Genomic DNA, 18,764 nt, shown 5'->3' on the forward strand with positions numbered 1-18,764 from the left:
TTGTTTTATTATTTTTGTTGCTGGTTGGGTAAGAGTAGACTGTTGGTTGTAGGGTGCTGAATTCATAATAATAACGTAAATGTATATATTATTCTTATTCTGAATGTTTTCAGTATATATTATCGTCACATTTCAGTATATATTATTCTACATTTCATTTCAGATTTTAATTTTGCTATGTCTTTTGGTATGTTTAGTATTACATATACATGAGCATTCAGATATGTATTGAACAATAATTAATGATATGATACTGTGGCAAATACAATCTTCGCACATAACATTTATACTGAGAATTAACATTCATATGATATTGGAGAAGTTCAGGTAATTGAGAACATATTGTGAAATCAAACTTTATTAATTAACATATTTGTGTACATACAATTTAGTATTTGAACTACATATAATTACAATTAACATTCATAGTCCGCTCCCCAAAGATGTTGAGAAGGTGGAGGTTGTTTAGTAGTTCTTCATCCTAGTGTGGGGGGTGGAGGCTGACTAGAGGAGGACGAGGCTGGTGACAATTTCTTCATCATGTTGGATAGTTCTGTCATGCGTTCCCCAAGGATGTCAACCGTTTCTTCTATTCTTGATGCGAACAAGTTGAAATCACTTTGCAACTGATCTTGTTGTTCCTGCATTTTCCTCTAAATACGTAAAAAACTCTTTTCTTGAAACCTTTCGATCCGATCAATTCTGCTTACTATTTCGTCTAAGGTATGAGAAGACATTTCTTCTACATTCTGAGAAGATCCAGGTTCAATACTTTTTATTCTTCTTTTGCGCACATAGACTTGTCCTTCATTTTCCCCTTCTGGAATAGGGACACCTTCCTGAACCGTTGCCTCTTCCTCCATTTCATCCCTAATCAGCAACCATTCTCCTAACACATCCTTTTTAATCAAACCCATTTTAGACAATGTGACATCCCCAACAAATTATTTGTAGAAAATGTTATCTTATTGGCTTCATCTGAAGGGCTGATCTCAAAACCCAACTTCTCACATATTAGCGTAACAACCATCCCCCAATAAATGCCACGTTTTTCTGCTTTAATCTCACCCAACTTCTTAATCAATAACTTTGTTGAATTTACCTGCTTTCCTATTATTGTTGCTTCCATCAACAATAAATCCTTCACTATCACATTTTCATTTGTCTCTTTCTTGCAATTAAATGTGAATGTCAGAAATCTGTGAAAAACTCTCATGGCAGGATTCTTTAACTTTGTAGATTTATACCTATGTGGATGATAAACCCCTATTCCAGAAACATCCGTCCAAGCTTGTTTGGAATCCCACGTTCTGGGTACGTTATCCAAACCTTCAAAATCAATCCCTATCCAGTTTGCTAAGTCTTGTGGCCTCACTACACAATTCTGATTCTTTGATATAAAAAACATTGTATACGGCGGTAAATCATCAGTACTTGTCTCCACAACTTCCAAACTACTAAAAAACTCGTAAATCAAATGCTTATATCCATCATATCTAATACTCACCAACTTGTCCCATTTCAAATTACGGATCCAACCATTAATCTCATCACCTAATCCCAAACTAGTTATAAATCCTAAATCCGAACTTCTTCCAAGACAAATATCTCTTTTCGTCATCTCTTTGTATTGCTTTTTATGTTGCACGTCTCGAAATTAGACTCCAGCTGACGATGTGCCTCCACCCTGAGTGGTTGTGTTTTTTGCTCTTACCATTTTCTGCTTTCTTCTAAAACCAGCAACTTCCTGGAAAAAAACATATCCATAAGTAATTCATTTTATATGACAAAACATATATGACATTAAACCAATATTACAACCATAAACTTTAAAGCACAAACAACATAACCATGTATCCCACTTTAACAGCATACTATCAAAATCAATCACATTGTAGACAATCGAAAGAGAAATTAATCAAAATGGCAGCATATTTTGTTTATTGCAAACCCAATGGTTTTAAAGCAAAATCTTTATTCTTTGCATATTCCATTTCAACAAAGGACAAAATAACAAACACAAGCAGGTTCCATCACAGAAGAGAGAAACATGAAAACTCCAAAGTAATAACCACAAGGTAAAGAGATGTATTAGTTTAAAGACCTTTTCTTTCTTTTATCTTTTTTTTTTCAAACCTTTATTTCTCTTTCACTTTGGGTTCTGGGATGCAGGGTCCCTTAGTTTCAGTAATTGTTACAAAAAAGGTGCTAGTTTTTGTTAGACCATATACATTATAGTATTATAATATCAAAGCTAGATTAGATTCAAAAGACCCCCTCCAGAAAGAAAAGAAAATGAGATTAATGTGTTTCAAAAGATAGAGATTTTTTTGTGAAGCTATATTGGTAATTGAGCCAGTAAAGTGGGAAGAAAAAGAGTAATAATAGAGTCCTGAATCCGGGTAGACGAACCTAGATGTATCAGCAATGTGTACAATTATTGGAGGGTTTTGGTTAGCCCTAGAAAGGGCATGGTGAGTGGTGTGGTTTGGTGAGTTTGACTATTGACCCTAGTTTCTTTGGCTTCTTTTCAAACATTTTGGCTGCAAAAGTTTGCCATTGCATCAACTGGTTGTCTTGTTAATGGACGCTTGTTATGCATCATTTGATTATGAGGACTCAGAGTAAGTTTCTCACTATATCTCTCTCATGCACACACATACATTCGCATATGTGCACCCACAAGCACAATTTGAATCATAAAGAATGGCACCAGCCAGAGGATGTGATATTCCAGTTCGATTTCTAATGTTTGGAGGGAGTTGTAACTTTTTTTATTACTACTGGACCTACTGGGAGTTTTACTGACTACTTAGAAATTCACACCCTTGGACAGCCTATCTCATGCCACTTGATAAAATTGATTTTGTATGAAGCCTCCCAACAGACTTTCCTCATATTTGGAGTCATGTCTCAATGTGATTCATCATTAAGATAATTTCTCATTTCTTCAGAAGGCAGTGATTTTAGATGCTTTGATGGTTTTACTTCTCTTTGACACATACTGAGCGATGTTGTTAACAGATACCAAGAATCTGATTTGGTGAAACTTGATATCCTCTTAAGTGGACAACAAGTTGATGCAATGGCAACAATTGTTCACAAATTTTCGAGTCAACCTGTTAAAATTTTGCAGCCAAAATGTTTGAAAAGAAGCCAGAGAAACAATTGTTCACAAACTTGGAAAGGCTTGTAAGAATCATAAAAATGACTTGCTCCCAACCAACAAAAATGTTAGCTTTTTCCAAGCCAAAAACACTCGAAACAGAACACTTCTATTTGTCAATCACACAAACCAGTCCCACCAAATTGACTGGATTTCTCTTTATCAACTCAATGCCATTCAACACAAATGTAGAATCCAACACATTCATCCAACATAAAAAAAAATATATATATATATATTGAAAAAGGAAAGTGTCTAATTACCAATGGCAGATGAGGAAGACGAAAAAGAAGAGCACAGATGAGGAAGACGAAGAAGAAGAGCGCAGATGAGGAAGACCAAGAACAACAGCGCAGATGAGATGAGGAAGACGAAAAACCAAAGCGCATATGAGATGAGGATGACGAAGAACCAGAGCGCAGATGGAAGAAGAAGAAGAAGAAGACCGCGGTTGATTTGTTTTAATTTTAAACACTTCCCCCAAATTTTTTTAACCTAATACGTTTTTTAATTACAGTACGGACGCCCGTCCATTCCTTATGGATGGGCGTCCATTACTGACGGACGGCCGTCCTTACATAATGAACAGGCGTCCATTCATTAAGGACGGGTGTCCATTACTTACGGACGCTCGTCCATACTTAAGGGATGCCCGTCCACAATTTATGGACCGACGTCCATTCCTTACGGACGTTCGTCCACACATTAGGGATGCCCGTCCACAATTTATGGACGGACATCCTAGGTTTTTTTAAAATTTTTATATTTACATTATGGACGGGCGTCCCTTATTTGCGAGCGCCCGTCCAAAATTAAGGGACGGTCGTCCATAACTGATGAACGATCGTCCTTAAATGTTTCTTAATTTTTAAAAACGATTGTTTATGGACAGGCGTTCATTAACATATGAACGTTTGTCCAATATTTATGGACGGCCGTCCCTAATTTTTTTTTTATATTTTTTATTCCATTTACTGATGGACAAGCGTCCTTTAAATAGGGATGTCCGTCCGTAGTAAATGGACTTTTATCCATATAATATGGACGGGAGTCCATGTAAGTGAACGGCCGTCCATATTTGGTGAACGGCCGTTCACTAAAAAAAAATTTAATAACGTCAAATGTGTTGAATGGTGTGAGTCACGGGACACGTAGGCTGGTACAAGATTTCGGTGTAAAAATCTCGGTGTCTGTAGCATTGTTGTTTATATAATGACATGTGTACATAGACCACAAATAATATCTCAAAAGAGAACAAAATTAGTTCAATTAAAAACAGAATGCAATACCTGTTGTGCAAAAATATCTACGTGACTACTAAGATTCGGAAGTGCCCACACGATATAATGGAAAACAGAATTAATTGAAACGATATAATGGAAAACAAGATAAAATGAAGTGATCACTTTGACAAAGAGTCGTCACATTGAAAATGAAACAAAAATGACTTTGCAAGAATAAAAATAAGGTGCTCATATCACGGCTAATGTAACCACAATAGAATCATAAGTTAACAAATAACTTACAAATCTGAAATTTTTTCTTTACTTGGTTTATAATATATATACACACACATATTTATTTAAATGAATTATTATATAATTATGAAATTTGAATCTAATTATTTTGTCGAATTTGTATTATCCAAACCATAATACAATCCCAAGAAATTGGTCCAACCCAATACATACACCAAGTGCTTGCTTAATGAAAGTATAATGTTGTAATTTTACATCAAGAAGATATCTAATAATTTTGACTAAGAAACATGGCCAAAAGCACTGCTACTACTCTCCAGTAGTCCATACTTTCCCGAGGCCCTCTGAATTGTAGGGCAAGGATGGCCACTACGAATATAACAATTCAAAAACTGAAACCTTAATGTACAGAAAATCAGTCCCAACTGTCCCGACTTCTTCGAAATGCCTTCTTATCTGAAAGGGTCTTTTTACTTTTAAGGCGTTTCTGCTCCCCGATTGCAGCCCTTTAAAACATAAAAGACAATAGGTCAATACATAGCCCTTCAAAATTCAAGAACACTAATGGAGGGTTTATTTACTTAACACTTTATAGAGTTTAGTTACACCAAATACTCAATAGTTTTAAGAAGGCATATAGGGAGTTTGTTTTATAATTGATGATATCTAAAAAAGAATTTCCATGTTTGAAATTTGCTTATATGTCCTTTGATTGATAGTAGTAATTATAGTTATAATCATATCATTTAAGTGATAATTTGATTGAAAAAAAAAAAAAAAAAACCGAAAGACTTGAAACTGTTTATGTTTAACTTGCTACTTTTGTTAAGAGTGCCAGTAGAAGTGCAAACAGAAAATTCAAATTTCACCTCTAAACTACATAGAATCAAAATAATTCAAATGAAGACCAGCATAGAATCAAAATAATTCAAATCATATTATACAACATAGGTTGTTTCAGCACTTACAACTTAGCAATTTTCTTCTTCTGCTCTTCAGAAGGAGGTGGTGGGACGTAAGAGGCCGCATCAATGATTGCCTGTTTAGTGAATTCATAAGAGGTAAAAGGTCACAGTTACAAAAAAAATTAAAAGCATCACACACAGTGGTGAAACATCTACTTTAAGATTAATGTAATGAATGTCAATTATGGTCAATTCTTTAATGTACCAGACAAACATGCAGATAAAATCTTGTCTAAATCATCAGCATAAGATCATCAAGGGCAGTTTATAATATTTAGAGCTCTAGTTTAGTTTATGGAAAAAATATGACAGCGACTTATCATTGCAGAAACAAAGTGATGCAACAAGCAACTACAGTACTAAGGTACCTGTAGTTTCCCCAAGGCATCTTCAACGTTACCCCTGAAGAAGAATGGTACAATCAAACTATTTGCTTTCACAACATATAAGCAAAATGGACAGCAGAAAAAAGAAGAAGAGGAACAGAAGCTAACTTCTGTGTTCTAGTCTTTGTTGAAGAAATTACAATTTCACCATCCTTGTTTATTCGATTTTTCTCCTGTTCACATACAAAACAACCATTTGAGAACCTGAATAAAGACAAGCAAATGGCTACCATGACCAATTTCTAGAAAAGTAGTCACAAACATAAGAGTTAAATGAAATTCAAAATGAGGCCATCCATTTTGTAGACACCCACCCACCCATACACACATTTACACATTCACTCACACATGCACATAGACAGCAAGGATTATTCTTGGGGTTATTGCACCTCTTGACAAATTACAAAGAGGTGTGAGAATGTTTGCTTGATGTAAGCCACAGGAGTTTGAGGGTGCCATTCATGATATCACAAGATGACTAAACAATTTATTCAATCAAAATATACTGAACATTTACAATAATCTAACTGAAAACAATTAAATGATTTTCAACTGAAAGGAGCACGAAAGCTAACTTAATAACACAACAGTCACATATTTTCAGAAAAGTCACCTAAGATCTCTCTGATAATTTATAATCTCTCTTGTATTTATGGCTAGGAAAGGGGAAATACTGTCATTCAGTTCATAGCTGATAAAATCCATACCTCCCATGTCTAGAATCCATAATTTTACTAGACATTAATCTTGAAACTATTTATTTTTACCAGTTTTAGAGCCATTCACTGAACTGGGAATTATGCATTCTAAAACTATCTATTCTCAGCTTTTGGCACTTTTTTAACATTCACAATTTCATCATACAGAAAAATATTAAATTTTAGTCATTATAGAATCTTTGGATTCTAAAAATAATCAGAATCGCCTCAAGAAATCCTAGGTGATATAAAGAAGGCCCTACTCTCGCTTCCTTTTTTTTTCTTTTTTCTCTATTATATTAAAGTTAAAAATCTCACAAAACTGACTGATCTGAAACTAGAGCTCAGAACCCTATAATCCAATATAATAGAACTCTTATCCCCTATTCCTATCTTGATTAATTTTTATATTCATGCAACAATGACTTTCAAACATACAATAAGAAATGATAAAAAAACAAACCATTTGCATAATCCTCTGTCTGACCCTGTCACTCAGCCAGTACGCATTTTTAACATTGAAACGCATGTCCACCTTAGTGTTCACTGTAAAATCAATTACAGTCACATACCTATTAAGAGATGCGAAAACCAAATTTGTGAAAAATTAAAACACAAAATAGAAGTAGAGAGCAGCATACCTTTGTTCACATTTTGACCTCCAGGCCCACCACTTCGAGCAAAGCTAACAGTCACATGATCTGCAAGCAATGCTGATTGGGTTAAGTTTAATGATGACTTGTCTCTCTTAAACGAAAATGATAATTAAATTTCAAGTACCTAGCGTAATTTTAGGGATGGGGTCATTGCCAGCAGAGCTGGCTCGCTCCTCGGCTTCTTGCAATAGTTGCTGAACTTGAGACAGCCGAGCTGATACCTTCTTGTCGGAGCCAGAATCAGAGGCGGCGCAACGAACACCGCCAAAGCTGACTGAACGTTGGATACTTAAACGGTCTAAGCCAGGTAAAGTGAAACGGATCGGTGATATGAAAACGGAGGAGGATAATGGTCGATGATGAAGCATTTCTTTAAAGATCGTGTTTGTTTTGCTTCTAATTGTCATTTTTTTTTTTTTACACCCTTTTCAAGTGAAATGAAAACCCTAATAAAACACAGCCAGATGTTATTGGTGGTTGCTGTTAATTTGAAAAATTATACTACATGCTCCATTAAATCTACAAAAAGTAATGTTAGCCTTACTATCTCCTTACTAATACCATACTAATTGACTTGATGCTAGGTGGCAGATATCATCTCATATACATCAGTTAATTACCACGTCAACCAATCCCAAAAATAAAAGAATTAAAGGTAAAAAAAATTGATTCATCATCTTTCTGTGAATCTATTCCCTCCCAAATCAGCCTCCTAAAATTGAAATGAAACCTAAATTGAAATCTCATTCCTTCCCCTAAATCAGATCTCTCCCACCAGTCTATCATCTTCCACCACTAGGGCCGGCGTGTGTAATAACTATTTCCTACTCAAATACTCATAAAAATATACATAATAAAATACATGTATAATAACATAATAGTGAGCCCAAATTTTTTTTTTATATAACATATACATTCTTTATACAAAATTAGTATCATAAACAAAAACTATCAAAAACTATGTAGACAGTGTAGCATCCTCCGCGTGCCGACGTATCCGACCGTGTCCTCACCTAAATCCTGCAAAAAAATATAAAGACAACGGGGTGAGCACGAATAATGCTCAGTAAGTAAACCTCTAGTCATCTATCTGTAACTCTCTCTCTCTAAGTCTTTCCTTACAATTCTCATTTACTCTCTCTTTATACTTCTCTCTGTTTTCTCTTTCTGTTTCTCTCTCTTTGTTTCTCTTCTTAGAACTCTTTTCTACTAACTCTCTTTAGTAAGTCAGGCCCATCTTACCGGGGGCACGGCCGGACTCGCTCCCGCTCTCCGTGATTCTACGTTCTAGTCGATCGGACTCGGTTATGCATGGATTCGGAACCCTTGGCCATGTGAGTATTAATCTCTCTTCGGATACTCTCGGGTATAGCCCTCATCCACATGCACTCTCACGGCTACACCACTTCTCTCTCTCATACTCATGCCGCTCTCTCAATGCGGCGTACATGCGAGAATACTCTACCTATTACTCAGGGTTTTCCATCGCACAACCTACTCTATTCTTTTTCTCTCTTTTTCTTAATAAAGCTCACACTCAAAGTTCTCTACTCTTTTTATATCTTTCTCTAATGCATAATTAATGCATATGGATGATTCATGCTCATTAATGCACTCATGAAATGCACAAATGCAAGTTGCATCAAGATAGTCATTCTGCACAGCTCACACTCAAGAAGGCAAACTTTAGTTATACACATCAGATTGCTACAATTTTTGTCTCGTTTTAAAGCTTAGAGACAGGGCTATAACGTTTATGTTTTGGTCTAAACCCAGTTCAATCCGTAAGATGCCCAAAAATACTAGAAAGTCTGGCTGTGACAGGATAGTTGGTAACATGTTTTCACTTAGGCATTTCATCAAGCAAATAATGTGCATACAAGAACTCTACTTATATAACTTTCTTTCCCTCTTAACATCCAAAATGGGAGGAAAACACCCTCATATAGTCATAATTCCTGCCAAGGAAATACTCCAAAAATATTCATGCAAAATCCTCAAATTCAACTCAATTTCAATCTCTCTTCACACAGCAAACACTTTCATAATTAAAGTGTATTCAACAACCACAAAGAAATATTCATCTCAACCATTCTCAATAACATAACATATTATACATACATAAATCTCTACTCAATCTCTACTCAAAGGATTTCTCAAATCTCAACTTAGGTTGGATTTACTTACCTTGAATTGAGGCAACTCCAACACTATAATCTCTCCTTGATAGAATTCCCTTTCCTCTTAAACCCTTAGCATATAAAACCATAAGAATTCAAAACTTTAAAATTTAACTCACATCTTGATGCAAGAATCTTACCTTTGGATGCTATGATTGAAAATCCACTCAAAAATACCCAAAATCTATGAATTTCCTTGGAAATCTAGTGAAGAAATTTGAGAGAATTTGAGTAGAGAATGGCATGAATGGGGGGATAGAGTCGCTAGGGTTTTTACTCTTGAACTCTTATTACATATATATATATAGTTTCCCATTTTGCCCTTGCTCTTTCTTGAAAATTCCATCTATGTCCCTTAGTCAATTCAATAATGCCCTCATTTTTATTACATTCTCCATGAAATTCTATCTCTTTTCACTCCCCAAGTTTTCAACTAATTTTGAGTGAAAAGACCATTTTACTCCTAATGAAAGTTTAAGGGATTTTCTTCACATTTTTCTCAAAATAACTTTAACAAAATTCAACTAAGGGCCAACCAACCAAAAATAACAACATGCAAGCTCAAATGAGAACAAATCAATAAACATTCAAGCAATGCAACAATAATTTAACTACATACCTCAAGTGGGGCGTTACAGGCTGGCTGTTGTCTTGCACCACCATTGGACATCGTTCTTCCTCTTCCACCACCGCGACCTATCGTCTTCCTCCACCACCCGCCGACATTGTTTACTCTTCCTTTTACACACTACTCTATCATCTTCCTCAATTTCTTGTCTAAATCAGTTACCCCAAACCAAACTCGAAAACCACACAAGGGTTTTGTTTGACTTCTTGAGTGGGTTGGGAGAGTTCGCTTTTGCATATGCAAGTCATAATGTGGTTCTAGAGATCCAAGCAACAATTCCCTCAACTCCTGAGAATCCATCAAAATGACCAATGTGGAAAAGAGTAGTTGAATATATTGTTGGAGCTTTGTATTACTTCCCAGTCTCAATTGTTGGTTTCTACATTTTCGGAAACAATGTTAATGACAACATCCTCATCACATTAGAGAAACCCATTGGCTTGTTGCTGTGGGTAATATTTTTGTGGTCATCCATGTCATTGGAAGCTACAAGATTAATCTAATTCAATAGTCACTCTGGTTTCATCATCTTTCGAGTTTTACTTTTGTATCTGAATTATTTCAGAAACGTTTTAACACTACTTCCCCTTATTTTGGGAAATTGCATATATTTGCAATGCTAGTGTTCAACATGCTTGAAGCTTTTTTGATGAAGAAGTTGCATTTCACACCTTCCTTCTTTCTTCTCCTTCTTACCCGAAGTACATATGTTGGTAAGTACATGCCCAACTATTCTCTTTTCTCTCCTGGGAACACAAACTAATAAAGTAATTTCTTTTATCTTTGTTAATTCAGCATTTACAATGGCAGTGGGTATATGTGTTCCTTTCTTTGGTTACTTGCTTGGATTCTTTGGAGGGCTTGCTATGAGTGGATGAAGATTATGATGATGATGATGATAAGCTGAGGGTGTTCTATCACCCATTGGTGGGCTAAGATTGATAATTGTTTCTACCAAAAATTAGGATTTTTTTCTCATAAATTGCTTGGTGAGAGAGAAAAATGAAGGTGCTATGAGTAGATGAAGAATATGATGATGATGATAAGATGAGGATTTTGTTGGCTTGAGGCACATCTAAGCAGTAGTTTGTGTAATTTGGCTGTACATAAGAGTGCTCATGTGAATGTGTATGTCTCGACATCTTCCTTAGTTATATGTAAAAATATTAAGTTGTCCTTCAACATTTCAGACCCTCATTTCATCAACTTGTACTCTTATTTATCTATGTTATGTTAAGAAACGACCCAATTACGCAACCAAAAACAAAAATTAATAACATGATAGATCGGTCCTTAGAACCAAGATCTGGGTACAAATTTACAGTTTATACAATATATATTAAATCTGCAAAAAAATCAGTCCAAGGTTTAAGAAATCATACGCACGTTTGGAGGCTCCTCTAAGTTGTCTCTGAACGTATTTTGCTACCGACCCAAGTATAGGATCGAACCGATGTAGTTCACACGAAGACAATCGCAAGGAACTAAAGAAGGATTTGCTAGATCCTCTTTAGCCTTAAGAACAAAGAAGGAAATGAAGAGTATTTGATTTTTCAATCAAAACTAAAACTGGCGTGGGAGAGTGTGTTTTGGGGCTGTGGGTTTTTCTTTTTAATCAAAGGAATGAATAATGAATTCTCAACCTTTTTCAATTAAAACTTTTCTTTTATAGTGATATTTTAATTGCCCTGTTCTCATATGAAATAGACTTGGGCTCCAACCCAAACACCCCTTGTTTCCAAACACTCCCAATTAGATATTTATTTTAGTTCATCATTATCTCAATTAAAATCAATTAATATATATTAATATTTAACAATATTGATAATATATTTAAATATATGCGAACACATATTTAAACGTAATTTCACTTATTTAATTTTTCTAACAAATTAAATAAAGGCTACGACCTCAGCAAATTTAATTGCACTGTGAAATTACCAAAATACCCTTTCGCCTAAAAAGACGAAAACGCCCTTCTAACTTCCTGGCTTTTAAATTATCTTCTATGTGTGTGACCCATAGGCTCCTTATCATACCGGCAGTGTATAGTATCGTGATTAACACCAATTAATCGTCTCACTATATACAGACTAAGATTGGCCCCTAGCAATGCATCATGGCAACCCGATAGATTCGGATTCAGCAAAGTAGCTACCTATCAACGATATGGTTACTGTACAATTCGATCCTTTCATCATCCATTATCTCTACGAGACCGAGGCATAGAAATAGTATCAACCTTCGGTTACTCTCGATATTGTATATTCAATTACTGGACCAATGACTTATATTATAAACTGGATAGAGCAACAACTCAATCCCACTATGGCCACAGTTTTAGTGTCATTGCCATTTACTAAATTGCGCCATGAGATAACTTCTCCCGTACCTATGAGTGATGAATCCTCTGTCTATCTACCATAGTCTTGATACACTCCTTGATGCAGCCAATCACCACCGTATTGACAGCTTTGAAAAGAAATGCGTTAGGCTAGTGTCAAACTACATCAATCGGTGCACAAGGTGCTCCAGTGATCTCAAGTCTAAGGATCACATACATCACCATTCGTTAGAGGATTTGTTCCATAGACACTGGGGTTACCATCCATGTGGAATCCTCTGGTAGGTCAGTCCAATGAACTTGCCTATAGTATGCACCCATGTGTTGCACCAGGTTGTCAGCAAACAACCTTGACAAGTGAGATCAGTCACTGCCTTTCGACAGGGTCGATCAACACTATGATAGCCTTACTGTATTATCTGTGCCCTTACTTCGGAATAATACTGGGGCTACGAATGTTTCTATAATGACCACCATATGTGCTCATAGGGTTCTCACTATCAAGATTTGAAACACTTGATACCCTCGTCACGGTTCTACCATTCTAAGGACATATATCAATACATACAATGATGATTTATAGTATAAAATGTCGTTTATTGATCAATGACCATTATTACAAAGAGTCAATTCTACAATAATTGATTGACTCTAGGGCATCTACTCTAACAATCTCCCACTTACACTATAGCCAATCATTCATGTATTTAATACCAAATGATCTCAAGTGCCTTTCATGCTTCTACTGTGACAAAGGCTTTGTGATAATACGAGGATTATACTATTTTATTTAGGCTTTTTGGCCGGATTTTAGATACTTTTTTAGTCGTTTATGCCTGAATTGCTACTTAATTCTATATATTTTATATTTCAGGCCGAAACATGCATTTTTAGCAAATAATGAGCGAATTGGAGTTTCTGGACCCAGAAGCAAGCGAATCTCAGAATTTGGGAAAGTTCTGAAGCAGAGTTGAAGCATTATGAAGTTTGTTCCCATGGGAAAGCATCGAAGATCGAAGATTCAAGCAAGGAAACAAGCGGAGGGCAATTATGTAAATTCAAAATTTTCCACGGCGAAAGAAGCTAGGCATGAGATTCACTTTAGTTCGTCGTCGCAGCGAAATTCTTTCTTCGCCGCGGCGAAGTCTGCGAAATTTTGTTCTCTCTAAAGCGCACAGTTTTATTTTAGGAAAGGTTTTAGGTTTTTGGGGGAACAATATAAGGAAAACCTTGCCATTTTGGTCGGGTTCGTTGGGTTTTCAGTAGCTTTTACATTTAGAGAGAAGATTTGAGCTTTAATCTTGTGGATTCTTCAACTAGGGGAGATCTCTACTCTTTTCTCTGTATTTCACTATATTGATTACTGGGTTTACTATTTTTCTTGCTGTTTGTGTTAATTTAGTTATGAACTAACCCATTTTGGGTTAGGGTTTTGATGTAATTCGGATTTCTACGGATTAATCAATTGATTATTGTTGCCTTTATATTCTATTGCATAGATTGTGTGATTATTCCGATTTTTATTGATTTTACTTGTTGAACATGATGAGATTGAGAAATGAATCATGTTAAGCTTCTTGGATAATTACCATTGTTATTTTGAATGCTAGAGATAGAGTTGAGAAACAATGAAATCAATCTAGGATTCCATTAGCTTAATGAACTTGGATTTGTTAATCTTCAATTTGTTGGGTGTGAAAGATTAATAGGGAAAAGTAGGAATTCATACCCTAAAAAGTTATGTTTTACAACTTGGGAATTCGGTTTACAATCCTTGCATGTGAATGTAAAAGTAGCATAATCCACAAAATTAATCCATAGAGTCCGAATGAAGTCAAACCCTAACCGTTTGTTTTAATTGATATTACTCGTGTTAAATCTTGCTTTCATAATTTAGTTGTTTTTACACTAAGTAAATTTTGCATTCAGTTTAGTTTTATATTCTCCCATAAATCTAACAATATTCGGTTTCTCCAACTTGAAAACGAATAGGAAATTCAGTGCTTAGCAACCAATCCTCGTGGGAATGATACTCACTCATCACTTTATTACTTTGTGCGACTAGTGTACTTGCTATATTTGCATGTTGTAGTAACAACGCATCAAGTTTTTGGTACCGTTGCCGAGGATTGATTTTTGTGTTAACATTGAGTCTTTCTTATGTTAGCTAGATTGGAGTTTATTTTTTTGTTTTAATTGTGTGTTAGTTTAATTTTTGTTGTTTTTTTCTGTGAACTTGTGATTGCACTTTTTCTCTCTTTTTGTGTAGTTTATGCGAAAAGCAAGACGTCAACCAGTGGTTCTTGTTGATCTAGAGATTGAGAGAACCACTAGAAGACTTAACAGAGAAAGAAGAGAAAGAGAGGCTATTGTTGAACCAGAGGTCATAGTTATTGAGATGGCAGAAAATAGAACATTAAAGGAATTTTTAGTTCCCTTAGTTGATGGCAGTGGGTCGAGCATAACTAGACCAGCAGTACAAGCCAACAACTTTGAAATAAACCCGATAATCACCCAAATGATCCAACAGTCGGTACAGTTTAAAGGGGATTTGAAGGAAGATCCAAATCTGCACATTGCAAATTTTTTGGAGATTTGTGATACTTTCAAGTCAAACGGAGTGTCAGATGACGCCATCAGATTGAGACTGTTCCTGTTTTCATTGAGGGATAAAGCTAAGGGATGGTTAATGGCACTACCATCAAGAACGATCACAACATAGACAGAAGTTCCTGACCAAATTCTTTCCTCCAACAAAATCAGCGAAATTGAGAAATGGTATCACATCTTTTCTACAGGAAGAGTCTGAATCATTATATGAGGTGTGGGAAAGATACAAGGAACTACTGAGGAAGTGTCCACACCATGGGTTGCCAGTTTGGATGCAAGTCCAAACGTTTTACAATGGATTGATGGTTAATGTGTAAACCATGGTGGATGCAGCATCGAGAAGAGCATTGCAAAATAAGACACCGGAAGAAGCTCATGAGTTGCTTGAAGTTTTGGCAAGTAACAACTATCAAAGACCTAATGAAAGGGTGCAGCAGAAGAAATCTATGGGTCTTCATGAAGTTGATGCATACACGGCTATTTCAGCCTAACTTACGACACTTCAGAAGTAGTTGGGAAGTATGCAGGTAAATTTTATTCAAGCTCCTCAACTAATTTGTGAATTTTGTGCTGGTGGTCATGTGAGCAGTGAATGCCAAGTGGGGAACACGTTTGCTTCAACATCTTTATCGTCAGAACAGGTTAACTACTTGGCAGGAAATCAAAGGCAACCAAACAATCCGTACTCCAACACATATAATCCTGGTTGGAGGAATCATCCAAACCTATCTTGGGGTAATCAGAATTAACAAAATCAGCAGAACAATCAATGGAACCAAAGAACGATGCCAAACAACCTAGCGGGGGTGAACAATCAATCGGGAGAGCAAAAAGTGACAAAACTGGAGGACATGTTTGGAAAGTTTATGCAAGAGACCACAATTTTCATGAATGAGACTAGGACGAATTTCAGAAACCAAGGAGCGTCCATTTGGAACTTGGAAGTATAGGTAAGTCAATTGGCTGATAAGCCAAATGAAAGACCACAGGGTTCCCTACCAAGCAACACAATAACTAACCCACGTGAGCAAGTGAATGCAATAACACTACGGAGTGGGACAATCTTGGAAGAGGTGGAACAATTAGGGAAAGTAGAAAGCCCATCAAAAGAAAAGGAAGATTCCAATGAGGAAGTTGACGAAGAAATAATTGTTGCAGAGAAACCAACTAGTTCTAGGGAAGATGAACCAAAGCGGTAAGAGAGGCAAAGGCAAAAGAAAGAAAAATTGCCATTTCCCGAGATACCACCAGAGTTAGCACATCACACACCTTCGGTGCCTTTCCCTCAGAGGCTCAGAAAAGAAAAACAGGATAAGCAGTTCATTAAATTTCTTGATGTATTTAAAAAATTGCACATTAACATTCCTTTTGCAGATGCATTACAACAGATGCCAAGCTACGCGAAATTTCTCAAGGAAATTTTATTCAACAAAAGGAAGTTGGATAATGAGGAAACAGTGATGCTCACGGAGGAATGCAGTGCCATTCTACAGAAGAAGCTGCCACCAAAACTTAAAGATCCAGGGAGTTTCACTATCTCTTGTGTTATAGGGAATATTACATTTGATAGGGTTTTGTGTGATCTGGATGCAAGCATAAACCTTATGCCTTTTTCTGTTTTCAGGAAATTAGGAATTGGTGAATTGAAGCAGACAACCATATGCTTGCAGCTTGCAGATAGATCGATAAAGCATCCGAGGGGCATTGTTGAAGATGTGCTGGTCAAGGTGGACAAATTTATTTTTTCAGCAGATTTCTTTGTGTTGGATATGGAAGAAGATAAGGAGATTCCTCTCATCATGGGAGGACCATTTCTGGCTACCGGAAGAGCTTTAATTGATGTGCAAGAGGGGAAGTTGATCATGAGGATGTAAGATGAGGAAGTGACATTTAATGTCCTTGAGTCTCTGAAAGTCTCACCGAAGCGAGAATCATGTTTCAAAATTGACTCGGTGGGTCCGACAACAATTGAAACTTCCTAACTTAACGATCCTAATTCGTCAATTAAAGAATGCACGGTCAATTCAAGGCAATTCAAGAAGGAGGACCACAACCTAGAAATTTTTACACCATTCCGAGATAGGCCACAACCGAGCATGTGTCTTCACACGGGACGGATTCCTCAGCTCAAAAAGGGTGAGGGAAAGTCAAGAAAATGGAAAGTTGTCGATGAGAATGTTTGAGCCATGAAAGGAATGACCAAGGGATGGAAATGGGTGGCTAAGCTCTCAACAAAGGCCCCATGTGACAAAAATCGTCAACAATTGAAGCTTCAGTGTAAGGACAATGCTCGGGAGTTGATGTATTTGGATAGTTCGGATGACATGATGACTTGAGAAAGTCGAGCTTCCGACTATAAACAAGCGCTTCTTGGGAGGCAACCTAAGTGTTTTCATTTATTTATCATTTGTTTGTTGTTTTAAATTTGTTTAGTTGTTATATGAATTAGAATGATTTTGATTTCGTGTGTTTTTGGGTGTTTCAGGTGAAATATCAAACTAAGGCGAAAAAAGGAAATTTTCCAGATTTCGTCGCGGCGAAACGCATTTTGTACAAAATGGAATTCGAAAAGTCTCAGATTTTTCTGCGGCGAAGTTAGATTTTCACCGAGGCAACGTGCTCCCTGTTATTTTTCGCCGTGGCAAAACAATTTTCGTCGCCGCGGCAGAAAAGGTTTATCGAAATTTGACGAAGGGAATTTCACTGTGGCATTGTATGCACTGGAAATTTTCGCCGCGGCATTGACTAGGTTCATTTTTTTTTCATAATTGAAGAACTTCGCCGCGGCGAAAACTGCTTTTTATAAATAGTGAATCGCGACTCTTCATTTTCGCGAAAACTTCAAAACACATCCAAGAGCAAAACTTTTCCACCTTCAATCCTGAGCTTTTCCAGTGAATCTTCATTACTTTTCTTCACTCCTTAACCCTCACAAACACCAAAACAACTCATTTTAGCAAGGCTTTTTGCGAAAATTTGAAGAAAATTTTTGGAAACCCCTTGGTTCACGAATTTGAGGATTTTGCAATCTAGGCCAAATTTGGTTAAATTGGTGGTGAATGCATCTTGGGATTGGTAAGATTTCTAGTTCTCCAAACTTTAAATTAATCAATTTCGATTATTAGAGTTTTGAATCTGAGATTTTGATTGTTTGCGTGAGTTGTGGATTTTTAGTGTTGTTTGTGCTTTGATTTTGAGAAGAGAAGTGTGGATCATGATTTGTATGGTGTTGAGGAGGTTGGATTTGCAATTTGGGAGTGTTGTGTTGAGTTTGGACAAAGAGTGATTTTTGGGGGTCTAGATGCAATTTTTTGAAATTTTGGTGTTTTTAAAGGATTGATTGTGGTAGGTAGCGAGGGTAGTTAGAGTTTAATTGTGTATTTAGAATCTTAGTTTGGGATACATTAGAGTTATCGAACCAACAATGCCACTCAAAGTACCATCCAGGGGTAAAGGAAAAGGAAAGAAAGTGGACAATAGATTTGTGAGTAACAAGGCTTGGCAACGGCATGAAAGAGCAATCAAAAGGAAGGATAAAGGGTTTATTATCGAGCGGGGGTTGACCACTGTCTATGCTGAAGAGTGGAGTCAAGGGTGAAAGTGGAATGCATTTATGAGTTAACCCAAACATGCAGCTATAGAGCCGATTGTAA

The 18,764-nt window shown here is 36.4% G+C and overlaps 2 protein-coding genes and 1 non-coding gene across 4 annotated transcripts in view; all 3 read right to left on the minus strand.

The window, feature by feature from the left end:
* Positions 1-1,552: 1,552 nt before the first annotated feature.
* The window catches only part of LOC116111186 (E3 ubiquitin-protein ligase SINA-like 10), a 50,090-nt gene continuing 32,878 nt past the window's right edge, over positions 1,553-18,764 (minus strand). For both annotated transcript variants that reach the window (XR_004125026.1, XM_031397380.1), the window contains exon 2: positions 1,553-1,747. Coding sequence is in view for 1 of the 2 variants with exons in the window: in XM_031397380.1 (XP_031253240.1) it covers positions 1,658-1,747 (90 nt within the window). In the remaining variant the exon portion in view is untranslated. The remainder of the gene's footprint in view (positions 1,748-18,764) is intronic.
* Positions 5,015-7,819, minus strand: LOC116111185 (peptidyl-tRNA hydrolase ICT1, mitochondrial-like). The gene is made up of 7 exons (XM_031397379.1): positions 7,474-7,819; positions 7,335-7,394; positions 7,157-7,239; positions 6,104-6,168; positions 5,978-6,011; positions 5,613-5,683; positions 5,015-5,150 (listed from the first exon to the last, which is right to left on the minus strand). Exons 1-7 carry the CDS (start codon positions 7,754-7,756, stop codon positions 5,060-5,062), a joined length of 687 nt encoding a protein of 228 aa, XP_031253239.1. The 5' UTR covers positions 7,757-7,819; the 3' UTR covers positions 5,015-5,059.
* On the minus strand, positions 15,267-15,373 carry LOC116111246. Its single transcript, XR_004125030.1, has one exon. It is a non-coding gene; the product is annotated as a small nucleolar RNA R71 (small nucleolar RNA).

Source organism: Pistacia vera, unplaced genomic scaffold (genome assembly GCF_008641045.1).
Source record: "Pistacia vera cultivar Batoury unplaced genomic scaffold, PisVer_v2 Contig63, whole genome shotgun sequence".
NCBI lineage: Eukaryota > Viridiplantae > Streptophyta > Magnoliopsida > Sapindales > Anacardiaceae > Pistacia > Pistacia vera.